General features: G+C 37.7%; 2 protein-coding genes across 2 annotated transcripts; both read left to right on the forward strand.

Annotated features, from left to right (window-relative positions):
- Window positions 1–215: 215 nt before the first annotated feature.
- Window positions 216–3,948, forward strand: LOC128992656 (zinc finger protein 729-like). Its single transcript, XM_054416346.1, has one exon. It carries the CDS (start codon window positions 483–485, stop codon window positions 3,498–3,500), a length of 3,018 nt encoding a protein of 1,005 aa, XP_054272321.1. The 5' UTR covers window positions 216–482; the 3' UTR covers window positions 3,501–3,948.
- A 442-nt stretch (window positions 3,949–4,390) lies between these two features.
- Window positions 4,391–10,459, forward strand: LOC128993120 (zinc finger protein 729-like). Its single transcript, XM_054416878.1, has 2 exons — window positions 4,391–5,263; window positions 5,998–10,459. The coding sequence occupies exons 1-2, from the start codon at window positions 4,505–4,507 to the stop codon at window positions 7,000–7,002; spliced, it is 1,764 nt and encodes a 587-aa protein (XP_054272853.1). The 5' UTR covers window positions 4,391–4,504; the 3' UTR covers window positions 7,003–10,459.
- Window positions 10,460–14,498: the final 4,039 nt, after the last annotated feature.

A 14,498-nucleotide genomic window follows, 5' to 3' on the forward strand; every position in this document is an offset into this window, starting at 1 on the left:
AAATGATTACAACAAATGTTTATATTTAATAAAATATGATCTTTTTTCAGAAGAGGCAATAGATTTGAAGAGGAAAAAGAACTTCAATAATTCATGTAGCAAAAACAAAAAACGTAATCTGTAAAGTATTATAGATACTTAAAACAACAGTTAAAAAGATTAAGATTTTACTACACTAAAAGTACAAATGAAAGTAAGTAATTTATTATGTAAAACATGTATATTAATGGCTGGTGCAATATTATTTGAAAACAACGTGAAAAAATAGAAATCACTTTTTCTTAAAATATTTCAACTAATTTAATATGATTGAATGTAAAAGTCAAGAAAAATGCCTCAAGTAAGCTGTGTTGTATTGTATTTAATAAACATAACTGTAAAACGCCAAATCCTAAAAAAATATACATATAAAGCCAACTGACTAATTCCAATTAGTTTGTAGCTTGTCTAATAAGTTATAAGTAGGAAATTGAAAACAAAAAATGTTAAAGGTCACTAAAAAGCATCGCCTTAAGTGTCCAATATGTAGAAAAATGTTTTCAACTCTATCAAGAATGAAGTCTCATATATACTTACACACTGGTGAGCGTCCCTTTAGATGTTTAACATGTGAGAAAACATGTATTCATCTATTTCATGTTAAGACTCATTTGTTAATTCATTCTGATAAGCGTCCTTATAAGTGCACTATATGTGGAAAATCTTTCTTAAGCAGTGGCCGTATGAAGCAACATACATTAGTACACATCGGAAAGAGACCTCATGAGTGTACTATATGTGGAAAATCCTTCTCAACCAGTTACTATATGAAGAAACATAGATTAGTGCACTTCGGAGAGAGACCTCATAAGTGCACTATATGTGGAAAATCCTTCTCAACCAATGACACTATGAAGAAACATACATTAGTGCACACGGGAGAGAGACCTCACAAGTGTACTATATGTGGAAAATCCTTCCAAACCAGTGTCAGTATGAAGAGACATACATTAGTGCACTTCGGAGAGAGACCTCATAAGTGCACTATATGTGGAAAATCCTTCTCAACCAATGACACTATGAAGAAACATACATTAGTGCACACGGGAGAGAGACCTCATAAGTGTACTATATGTGGAAAATCCTTCTCAACCAGTGGCAATATGAAGACACATACATTAGTACACACCGGAGAGAGACCTCATAAGTGCACTATATGTGGAAAATCCTTTACAACCAGTGGCAGTATGAAGAAACATACATTAGTGCACACGGGAGAGAGACCTCATAAGTGTACTATATGTGGAAAATCCTTCTCAACCAATGACACTATGAAGAAACATACATTAGTGCACACGGGAGAGAGACCTCATAAGTGCACTATATGTGGAAAATCCTTCAGAACCAGGAGCCATATGAAGATACATACATTAGTGCACTTCGGAGAGAGACCTCATAAGTGCACTATATGTGGAAAATCCTTTACAACCAGTGGCGATATGAAGAAACATACATTAGTACACACCGGAGAGAGACCTCATAAGTGCACTATATGTGGAAAATCCTTCCAAACCAGTGTCAGTATGAAGAGACATACATTAGTGCACTTCGGAGAGAGACCTCATAAGTGCACTATATGTGGAAAATCCTTTAAAAGCAGTAGCGATATGAAGAAACATACGTTAGTGCACACCGGAGAGAAACCTCATAAGTGCACTATATGTGGAAAATCCTTCACAACCAGTAGCAGTATGAAGAAACATACATTAGTGCACACCGGAGAGAGACCTCATAAGTGTACTACATGTGGAAAATCCTTCACAACCAGTAGCAGTATAAAGAAACATACATTAGTACACACCGGAGAGAGACCTCATAAGTGTACTACATGTGGAAAATCCTTCTCAACCAGTGGCAATATGAAGATACATACATTAGTACACACCGGAGAGAGACCTCATAAGTGTACTACATGTGGAAAATCCTTTAAAACCAGTAGCGAAATGAAGATACATACATTAGTTCACACCGGAGAGAGACCTCATAAGTGTACTACATGTGGAAAATCCTTTAAAACCAGTAGCGATATGAAGATACATACATTAGTACACACCGGAGAGAGACCTCATAAGTGTACTATATGTGGAAAATCCTTCTCAACCAGTGGCAGTTTGAAGAAACATACATTAGTACACACCGGAGAGAGGCCTCATAAGTGTACTATATGTGGAAAATCCTTCACAAACAGAAGCGATATGAAGAAACATACATTAGTACACACAGGAGAGAGACCTCATAAGTGCACTATATGTGGAAAATCCTTCTCAAACAGTGGCAATATGAAGAAACATACATTAGTACACACCGGAGAGAGACCTCATAAGTGCACTATATGTGGAAAATCCTTCACAAACAGAAGCGATATGAAGAAACATACATTAGTGCACACCGGAGAGAGACCTCATAAGTGTACTATATGTGGAAAATCCTTCCAAACCAGTAGGCATATGAAGATACATAGATTAGTACACACCGGAGAGAGACCTCATAAATGCACTATATGTGGAAAATCCTTCACAAACAGAAGCGATATGAAGGAACATACATTAGTGCACACCAAAGAAAGACCTCATAAGTGCACTATATGTGGAAAATCCTTCTCAACCAATGACACTATGAAGAAACATACATTAGTGCACACGGGAGAGAGACCTCATAAGTGCACTATATGTGGAAAATCCTTTACAACCAGGAGCCATATGAAGATACATACATTAGTACACACCGGAGAGAGACCTCATACGTGCACTATATGTGGAAAATCCTTTACAACCAGTGTCAGTATGAAGAGACATACATTAGTGCACACGGGAGAGAGACCTCATAAGTGCACTATATGTGGAAAATCCTTCTCAACCAATGACACTATGAAGAAACATACATTAGTGCACACGGGAGAGAGACCTCATAAGTGTACTATATGTGGAAAATCCTTCTCAACCAGTGGCAATATGAAGACACATACATTAGTACACACCGGAGAGAGACCTCATAAGTGCACTATATGTGGAAAATCCTTTACAACCAGTGGCAGTATGAAGAAACATACATTAGTGCACACGGGAGAGAGACCTCATAAGTGTACTATATGTGGAAAATCCTTCTCAACCAATGACACTATGAAGAAACATACATTAGTGCACACGGGAGAGAGACCTCATAAGTGCACTATATGTGGAAAATCCTTCTCAAACAGTGGCAATATGAAGAAACATACATTAGTGCACACAGGAGAGAGACCTCATAAGTGCACTATATGTGGAAAATCCTTTACAACCAGTGTCAGTATGAAGAGACATACATTAGTACACACCGGAGAGAGACCTCATAAGTGCACTATATGTGGAAAATCCTTCTCAACCAATGACACTATGAAGAAACATACATTAGTACACACCGGAGAGAGAGACCTCATAAATGCACTATATGTGGAAAATCCTTCTCAACCAGTAGCCATATGAAGAAACATACATTAGTACACACCGGAGAGAGACCTCATAAGTGCACTATATGTGGAAAATCCTTCACAACCAGTGACATTTTGAAGAGACATACATTAGTACACACCGGAGAGAGACCTCATAAGTGCACTATATGTGGAAAATCCTTCACAAACAGAAGCGATATGAAGAAACATACATTAGTGCACACCGGAGAGAGACCTCATAAGTGTACTATATGTGGATAATCCTTCCAAACCAGTAGGCATATGAAGATACATAGATTAGTACACACCGGAGAGAGACCTCATAAATGCACTATATGTGGAAAATCCTTCACAAACAGAAGCGATATGAAGGAACATACATTAGTACACACCAAAGAAAGACCTCACAAGTGCACTATATGTGGAAAATCCTTCCAAACCAGTGGCGATATGAAGAAACATACATTAGTACACACCGGAGAGAGACCTCATAAGTGCACTATATGTGGAAAATCCTTCTCAACCAGTGGCCATATGAAGATACATACATTAGTACACACAGGAGAGAGACCTCATAAGTGCACTATATGTGGAAAATCCTTCCAAACCATTGGCCATATGAAGAAACATACATTAGTACACACAGGAGAGAGACCTCATAAGTGCACTATATGTGGAAAATCCTTCCAAACCAGTAGCGTTATGAAGAAACATACATTAGTACACACAGGAGAGAGACCTCATAAGTGCACTATATGTGGAAAATCCTTCACAACCAGGAGCCATATGAAGATACATACATTAGTACACACAGGAGAGAGACCTCATAAGTGCACTATATGTGGAAAATCCTTCCAAACCAGTGGCCATATGAAGAAACATACATTAGTACACACAGGAGAGAGACCTCATAAGTGCACTATATGTGGAAAATCCTTCCAAACCAGTAGCGTTATGAAGAAACATACATTAGTACACACATGAGAGAGTCCTCATAAGTGCACTATATATGGAAAATCCTTCCAAACCAGTGGCGATATGAAGAAACATACATTAGTACACACCGGAGAGAGACCTCATAAGTGTACTATATGTGGAAAATCCCCCTCAACCAGTGGCAATATGAAGATACATACATTAGTACACACAGGAGAGAGACCTCATAAGTGCACTATATGTGGAAAATCCTTCTCAAACAGTGGCAATATGAAGAAACATACATTAGTACACACGGGAGAGAGACCTCATAAGTGCACTATATGTGGAAAATCCTTCTCAAACAGTGGCAATATGAAGAAACATACATTAGTGCACACAGGAGAGAGACCTCATAAGTGCACTATATGTGGAAAATCCTTCACAACCAGGAGCCATATGAAGATACATACATTAGTACACACCGGAGAGAGACCTCATAAGTGCACTATATGTGGAAAATTCTTTACAACCAGTGTCAGTATGAAGAGACATACATTAGTGCACACGGGAGAGAGACCTCATAAGTGCACTATATGTGGAAAATCCTTCCAAACCAGTGGCGATATGAAGAAACATACATTAGTACACACCGGAGAGAGACCTCATAAGTGCACTATATGTGGAAAATCCCCCTCAACCAGTGGCCATATGAAGAAACATACATTAGTACACACCGGAGAGAGACCTCATAAGTGTACTATATGTGGAAAATCCTTCTCAACCAATGACACTATGAAGAAACATACATTAGTACACACCGGAGAGAGAGACCTCATAAATGCACTATATGTGGAAAATCCTTCTCAAACAGTGGCAATATGAAGAAACATACATTAGTGCACACAGGAGAGAGACCTCATAAGTGCACTATATGTGGAAAATCCTTCACAACCAGGAGCCATATGAAGATACATACATTAGTACACACCGGAGAGAGACCTCATAAGTGCACTATATGTGGAAAATCCTTTACAACCAGTGTCAGTATGAAGAGACATACATTAGTGCACACGGGAGAGAGACCTCACAAGTGCACTATATGTGGAAAATCCTTCCAAACCAGTAGGCATATGAAGATACATAGATTAGTACACACCGGAGAGAGACCTCATAAATGCACTATATGTGGAAAATCCTTCACAAACAGAAGCGATATGAAGGAACATACATTAGTGCACACCAAAGAAAGACCTCACAAGTGCACTATATGTGGAAAATCCTTCCAAACCAGTAGCGTTATGAAGAAACATACATTAGTACACACCGGAGAGAGACCTCATAAGTGTACTATGTGTGGAAAATCCTTCCAAACCAGTAGCGTTATGAAGAAACATACTTTAGTGCACACCGGAGAGAGACCTCACAAGTGCACTATATGTGGAAAATACTTCACAACCAGGAGCCATATGAAGATACATACATTAGTACACACAGGAGAGAGACCTCATAAGTGCACTATATGTGGAAAATCCTTCCAAACCAGTGGCCATATGAAGACACATACATTAGTACACACAGGATAGAGACCTCATAAGTGCACTATATGTGGAAAATCCTTCCAAACCAGTGGCGATATGAAGAAACATACATTAGTACACACCGGAGAGAGACCTCATAAGTGCACTATATGTGGAAAATCCTTCCAAACCAGTGGCCATATGAAGAAACATACATTAGTACACACAGGAGAGAGACCTCATAAGTGCACTATATGTGGAAAATCCTTCCAAACCAGTGACCAGATGAAGAAACATACATCAGTACACACAGGAGAGAGACCTCATAAGTGCACTATATGTGGAAAATCCTTCACAACCAGTGGCCATATGAAGAAACATACATTAGTACACACAGGAGAGAGACCTCATAAGTGCACTATATGTGGAAAATCCTTCCAAACCAGTGGCCATATGAAGAAACATACATTAGTACACACAGGAGAGAGACCTCATAAGTGCACTATATGTGGAAAATCCTTCCAAACCAGTGGCCATACGAAGAAACATACATTAGTACACACAGTAGAGAGACCTCATAAGTGCACTATATGTGGAAAATCCTTCCAAACCAGTAGCGTTATGAAGAAACATACATTAGTACACACAGGAGAGAGTCCTCATAAGTGCACTATATATGGAAAATCCTTCCAAACCAGTGGCGATATGAAGAAACATACATTAGTACACACCGGAGAGAGACCTCATAAGTGTACTATATGTGGAAAATCCTTCCAAACCAGTAGCGTTATGAAGAAACATACGTTAGTGCACACCGGAGAGAGACCTCACAAGTGCACTATATGTGGAAAATCCTTCCAAACCAGTGGCGATATGAAGAAACATACATTAGTACACACCGGAGAGAGACCTCATAAGTGCACTATATGTGGAAAATCATTCAAAACCAGGGGCAGTATGAAGAAACATACATTAGTACACACAGGAGAGAGACCTCATAAATGCACTATATGTGGAAAATCCTTCTCAACCAGTGGCAATATGAAGAAACATACATTAGTACACACAGGAGAGAGACCTCATAAGTGCACTATCAAATAAAGTCATACAAGCATACAAATGTACGATTTCCATGATAATATAAAATATAGTCTAAGATATGGAATAAAACAAATGATAGACGTAATAACATTGTATCATGCCATAGGCTATACAGCGGTTTGTTATCATTCTTGTCATCTGAAAACCATTCTAAATACACCTAAACACATTTTTGTGCTAGGACTACAAAAAATGCGTTTGAAACCAATGAATTCCACTTATAAATCTACTTTTAGAAATGTATTAAAATGCCCTGTAAACGTAAACAAGAGAAAGTGTTAAACGCTGTACATAAACACTCTGAATATTCTCACATATGGCTTTAGGCTAGATAATATAGTTTCAAAGGCTAAATTTAAGGGTTTGCAAGACAAAAATATCAAAGCCTTTACTTAATGCTCTAAGAGCTTGTGCATTAAATGATTTACACAAGTGGTAAGAGATTAGTTACTATACTAAATCACATTTACATTAAGTCTTTATAGTATATTCACAAAAAATAAAAACAAACTAGTTAAAGAAAGAACATTTTAATCTTGATGCCATCTCAACACTAACACAAAACATCATAACAACAACGTTAACCATGCTTTCAACAAGACAATAAATAAAATACCATTAAACATATGATCCAATATCACACTTCTCCCCCTTCAGATAAAGCTCCACTTCTCTTACGTAGTTGGTCTGCGTGTTTTCGCTTCAGAAGTCCACCAACCATTACTTGGTAGGATAGCTAACCAGTTCTTGATTTAATCACTCCTGGAGTCCAGCCGGTACCTATTTCTCTCTGCACCCAGACTTCTTCCCCCTTTAGAAAATTCCCTACGTCTACTTTTTCCATCATGATACTCCTTTTGTTTGAAAACAGATTCTGTTAAAAGCCCACGGTTAAAGATGTGATATTTAAATTGTCCTAAATTAAACCTGACGTGGGCTTTAAATTGTACAATGGAGATCAAAGTCTTTTGCCGAAGAACTGTTCTGAAGGAAGTTTGCTCGTTGATTTTTGTGGTGTGTTTCTGTAGGCAAACAATAGCTTGATCTTGCCTGTCACCCTTACTGGACAAATATCTTGATTTGAAGGTTTTGATGAACCGTTCAACTTGGACATTCGTCTTCGGATGATACGGTGTACTGCAGACATGTTTTATTGCGTTATCCTTGCAAAACTTCTCAAAGACCTTTGCAGTAAACTGCGTCCCATTGTCCATGACAATCATCCTAGGAACTCCATAGCGAGAAAACCATTCCCATAACTTGTTTATCATACTGGCAGCTTTAATCCATCTAACCATTGATATCTCTGGCCATTTAGAAAATGCATCTACACCAACTAACCAATCCCACTCATCAAATGGCCTAGCATAATCCAAGTGTATACTTTCCCAAGGACCATCTGGTACATTCCACGAGTACCGAGGTACCTCTGGTTCCCTTGGACGGTTCATCTGACACCCATTGCAAGTCTTCACATACTTTTCTATATCTTCGTCAATCTTGCACAACCACACATAGTACCTTGACAGACTCCTCATAGCTTTAATTCCGGGATGTCCTTGATGAAATACACGTAGAGTTTTCTTTTGAAGGATCTGTGGAACTACTATCCTATTTCCCCACATCAGAATTCCTTTCACAGAAGAAAGTTCTTCTCGTCTGTGAAAAAAAGGAGACAAAGACAAAAGATCATTAGGCAACTTTTATGGCCATTGTGATTCCATAAAAACATCATCACACACCTGCAAGTTTCATCTTTTCTAGTTTCTTCTTGCAGTTCCTTTGTTGTCAGAGCCATATCATCTATCTTTTCCTGAACCAGTAGTTTTGCAGACAACTCTTCTCTTGATGGTTGGTCACACTCGCTGGGCAGTCTAGAGAGTGCATCCACCAACACATTGTTTCTACCTTCTATATACTTTATATCAAAGTCATATTTGTTAAAGAAAATAGCCCATCGAACCAACCTGTTAACCTGTCTTGGTCAAATCCCGATGTTTACCAAAAATTATTTCTAAAGGCTTGTGGTCACTACTTAAGGTAAAATGTCTGCCATAAAGATACTGGTGGAATTTGACCACTCCAAACACACAAGCAAGTGCTTCCCTGTCAATTGACGAGTATCGCTTTTCCGATTCCTGCAAAGTTCGCGAAGCAAAGGCAACTGGTCTTTCTATATATAGAGAACCAACAGCATTGCTTCGGATTCTGCGGATGGACATCAAAACATCAGATTGAATAACTGGTTTAAAATTAAACTCTTCTCAGGTGCGGGGTTGGAGAGTTAACTAGCTCATTTAAGTAACTGTCAACTTGAAAACTGTCTCATTAAAAATATCACATTTATTCCCTATTTAAATAGAATTAGTTTAACGATTACTGTACTTAGGTTTGCTGCAACAGAGGGAGGGTAATAGAGTGTTTTTTTATGTTAATATCTTAGTAAGTAATAAATGCATCCTCCAAATTTGATCAAAGTATGTTCATAAACAAGCAAACTATTTTTTAGTGTTAATCAATGATGTAGAAGTTAATGTGTCATCTGGAATTTTCATGTATGCAGACGACGCCACATTGATCGCTAGAAACAAAATAAAAAAATTGGCCGATGTTGACATCCAGGGAAATTAAAACAAGGTTAGTGGCTGGCTGGATGCAAACAATTTGATTTTGAATAGAGAAAAAAAATCACCACTGATTTTTGGCCTGAGGGGTCTGACCGGGGAAGAGGGGGTCATTTCAACCAAGCTCCTTGGTGTTCGGCTGGATCCTACTCATTCTTGGTTGGATCATTCATCTCCGAAGTAAGCATGAGATTGGCTTGTGAGGTTTTTGCTCTAAGACGACTCTGTGGTGTCGTGACATAAAATGCTAGTTAGAATAGCCCATTTTGGATTATTTATGGTTTGATCGTCTGGGGCAGTGCCTCGGCATCAAAAGATGATTTTATACAAAAACATGCTGTCCGAAACATTGCAGGAGTTCATTATAAATCTTTTGTTCATTTTAAAATTTTAACTCTACACTGTCTTTGTTCTACAAAACTTGTTAGCCTATTCATTAAAAATCAACCTGATTTGATGCATAATATGGCGTACACTCTTACAACAATAGAATAAAATACGACTTACAATTGCCTTATGTTAGGCTAAGTAAATCAATGGAAAAACCCATCTGTACTAGCCATTAGATTATTTAATGAGCTATTTACCCCTTCTTATTAGGGACATGAACATTAAATACCTACTGTAATAAATTTAAAACTGTTGTAACCAGGTTCTTGCTTGCAAAAGCATTTTATTTAATTGATGAATATTTGATAGGAAAATGTACTTACAATGATTTTGTTTGAATATAGCAAGCCCTATGTTCATTTTTGCTATTGTATAAATTAAATATTGTAAAGTGACATATCCAATGTATCCAAAAGAATATCTGATGGAAATAAAGATTTTTTCTTATCTAATCCTATCTTTTTTCCATTGACCAATTTGTGGAGAAATGTCAGCATTAGTACATCCCGCTGACTCTAAGCTCTTCATTTCAAACAGATCATAGCCTGGGTATACTCCCTACTTTACTTATGTTTTTTCTAAAACTACAGTACAAGAAAATCGAATATATTTTTTATCAAAAGTCAAAGATGAAAATATAAAATGTGTAAAGAAAAAAAAGGAAAAGTTTCTGACTTATAACTCTCATATATTTAAATATTATATTTAAATATATTTGCTCCTTGCAATGCTCTCAAATGAATTCTTTACAAATGTTGGTTGCCCCTGGGTTGGAAGAACTCCAGAAAATAAAAATATCAGACAGAGCTTTTTGGCAGTGGAAGCTTGATGTTATGAGAAAATATGTGTGGGCCCTGCAAAATATAAATATTCCCCAAAGGTCCTTAGGGGACCCCCTTGGTACTGTTATGGTTCTTCCAAAAATGTAATACCTTTAATGAGAGCAATTTACCAGTCTTAATTCTACACTGAATTTACTTGCTCACTACTACACTAGTGTTTAGTGTTGCACTTAAAAGGTGAATCTTTTGTAGTGGCTTATGATTTAGTGAGTTACCTTTTGTTTATCAATTAAATACTATTGCATATACTAAAATACCAAGGTTATTGAGAACCAAAAGTGAGTAACAATTTGAATTTATTGCACAGAATTTAACAAATACACTTGTTTCAGTTTACAGTCGCTGTTTGTGTTCTTTTAAATAAAAATGACCTTAAGTTACACAATCAGTTGGAAATTTATTGAAACTGTTGAATGGATGTATCAAAAGGGGAGGTATGGTGCGGTTTCACACCGATCGCGAAAGTATCAATGGAAGAGTGGTATTTAATCTAATAGTTGAGATGACCTGTACCAAGCAAATCCTTTCGTTGGCCAACGATTAAAAACGAAGGTCGTCTCGCAGTCCAACTGATTGAACAATATTGTATTCAATCGTAGTAATGTTTATTAGAATGTTGCTTTATTATTTTATAGCTAATTTGGTACTTTGGCGGTTCATCTATATTCAAACTGGCACAACTTCCGACAACACTTCCGTATCAATCGAACCAGCTACCTGCTCCCTCCTCTGATAATAATTTATTTCCCCCAAAAGATACTGACTGTGACACTCTTTAAAGGAATTGTACCATTTGCTCAACAATGAAAATTAACAACGACTCTGTGTAAAAATTCCAACACTGAAAATCTTATTAAATAACTCTGAATTGCCCTATAAAAACATTTTCACCTAATTATTCTTAATACTATAGGATTATTACATTCTAATAAATAAAGCGGATTGCTACAATATGAATGGATATAAAAATCAGTGAATTGAACTCGAACCTGTGAACATGTGCTTATTCTACATGAATTGACAAAACAAGACAGGAAAAATTTACAAAAGTGCGACTCACTGAAATCTAAATTTAACAAATAAATAACACAAATTACTTACAGTTTGGACGTCCACAAATATAACACAAATAAAGGGGAAGGGATAGGGAAATGTAACTAGCCGGTATTCTACAAGACGCGATCAATTGAACTCGTGAAACGAACGTGTAATTTTCAAATGGCGGAACTGCGTTGGCCGGTAACGAACTTTTTCACTTTTTGACAATAACACTGATTCTAATTTCCAATCGCGAGGCAATTATATCCCTTAGGGATATAGGCTGTACGACTTTAAGGAAATTTAAGATTGCCCGACCAAACGCCGCGAGATGAATTTAATTTCCACGAACGAAAAACAATTTTACCGAACTAGCTACGTTGAGATTTGGATAGGAACTGATACTCGTGGGAGCAAATGACCACCCGGCTAGACTATCCCCTCTCCTGCTTTAGTGCGTGATGCATTCTGGTCTATACTGATCTATTGTTCAAACCAGCTGACTGTTCTTCGCGTTACCCTGTATTGATTTGTTGCCTTTTCCAACAAAATCGGTACAAAATGCCCCCTAGCAGAAAAAAATTATCCGTGATCGGCCTAGGACAGTCCAACCTATCGTACTACCTCGGAGCATTTTTGGCCTAGCCGGTGGAACACGATGATACACATGAACACAATTACAATTTACAATCAACAATAACGACAACAATAATGCAACAACAATGTAAATAATGGTAACAACAATTTTTTGAAGTGGACTCTTGTGACAAAGAGCCAGTATTCACCACACCTTAACACCACGCAACGGCGTTTCGCGCACAAAACAGACACTATGATGTACCACATGTGGTAATCAGCAGAGCGTGATGTCAGAAGTGGAGAACAGCTGGGCTCGTAGTAGTCCATTGTTACGGTGAGTGGCACTGGTGCAGTGGGTCAGTAGCACAGCGAGCCAGCGCTCAACAATGGTCCGATAGTAGTGCTGTCAGCTGGGGAGGGTGGGGCGGGTGCTCAACAATGCTATCAGTAGCACCAGCGATAACAATGTTATGATGGTCAGTCCAAACCTCGCACGGCCTCCTCGATTGCATCACCAACACAACACTTGTTGATTCACTCCACTGTTTGTTCACTCACAACTTATTTCTAATTGCTGCCCTTAATTAAACCTTGTTTTACGTTCTCATTTATTAAAATATTTCATCTTATTCTACTGGTAACTTTATTCAATTGAGAAACGTCATGTTGTTACTTCTAAAACATCAATAAACATGGTCGACACAAAACATTTAATTACACTTACACATTTACATTTTGACACTTCAAACATTGATTCCGACGGGTTTGCGCATGGACGAACATTTAAAACATTGTCTCGGAGCTTCTTGTCTGACCGATTGGAAATTTTCACAACACGGTTTTTTCCGAATGCGGAGCATATCAGTTCTTTATTATCAAGCTGGCGTATTGATTCAATTGACGAAAACCATCACAACAGTTTACGAATCGATTTGGAACCCGACAATTACTATCATTTCGATGCAGGCCGAATCCCATTACGAACACAACAACTGATTTCGGGAATCACAACTGAATCGACTTAAACCTAAATAAAACACTCCTCAACTGCATTTCGGCGAATTTGTTGACATTTGCGATCATTTCGATGCACGTACAAACTTTCCCCTAATGCTAAGTACCAAGCTATGACAAAGACAAAGATATTATTCGCCCTACACCGGTGACATGCGACCTCTGATGTTCGCAGAGCTACTCTACAAGTGCTTAAAATGAGCGTCGATGTTATTGTGCGACGTCATTCGACCTTGACAACGTCGGAACCTAGTTTAAAACATCCTACAATTCCTAGCGATATGACCTTCACCTTGACAACGATAACATTTTACGATCCTTTCCCTGGGTCTATTACGTAGATCGTTTGACGACGTAGTAGGATTATGACGAGTTTGGTTTACAACCCTAGGCGACGAATTAATCAATGGGCGTCGATTTGCATTACCAAAATATCTCTCTTCGGCACGCATTGAACTAGTGATTCTATTTGCAAATGATTTTAGCTCAAATAAGCTTTGCGGCATTTGACCGAACGAAAAATGACTTCGAACAGTTGGATTACATTTTGTCAAAGCAATCTCAATCACCTCACCTTCTGACATTGATGATTTTAAAGCAAATGCGGTGGATATGATAAGATCAACGTATTCTGAAAAAGTTTGATTCGGTTGTTGTGGTCGATCTAACTCAAACGATGCAATCTCTCGTCGCCTAATTGACGGAATAAATCTGTGTAATATCCTGTACCTGTATTGATTTGTTGCCTTTTCCAACAAAATCGGTACAAATGAAACAGGACAAAAAATTCTTCAGATTTTTCACAGGATGAAAAGTCTACTTGAGGGATCCAATATCAAAATAGATGCTTTTATGGGTAATGTTATTTTTCTTCCCTAGTCATTCTTAAAGCAATTTTTAGTAAAATGTTTAGCTTAACATGAAAGATTTTCTTAAAATTGTACCTTCAGATAAAAAAATATTGTGTGTGACTGTTGGACTGGTAACTGTAAAATTGTAAATTCCAAAT

This window comes from Macrosteles quadrilineatus, unplaced genomic scaffold (genome assembly GCF_028750875.1).
Source record: "Macrosteles quadrilineatus isolate MER2022 unplaced genomic scaffold, UCM_ALF_1.0 Scaffold_4__1_contigs__length_99947679, whole genome shotgun sequence".
Classification (NCBI taxonomy): Eukaryota; Metazoa; Arthropoda; class Insecta; order Hemiptera; family Cicadellidae; genus Macrosteles; species Macrosteles quadrilineatus.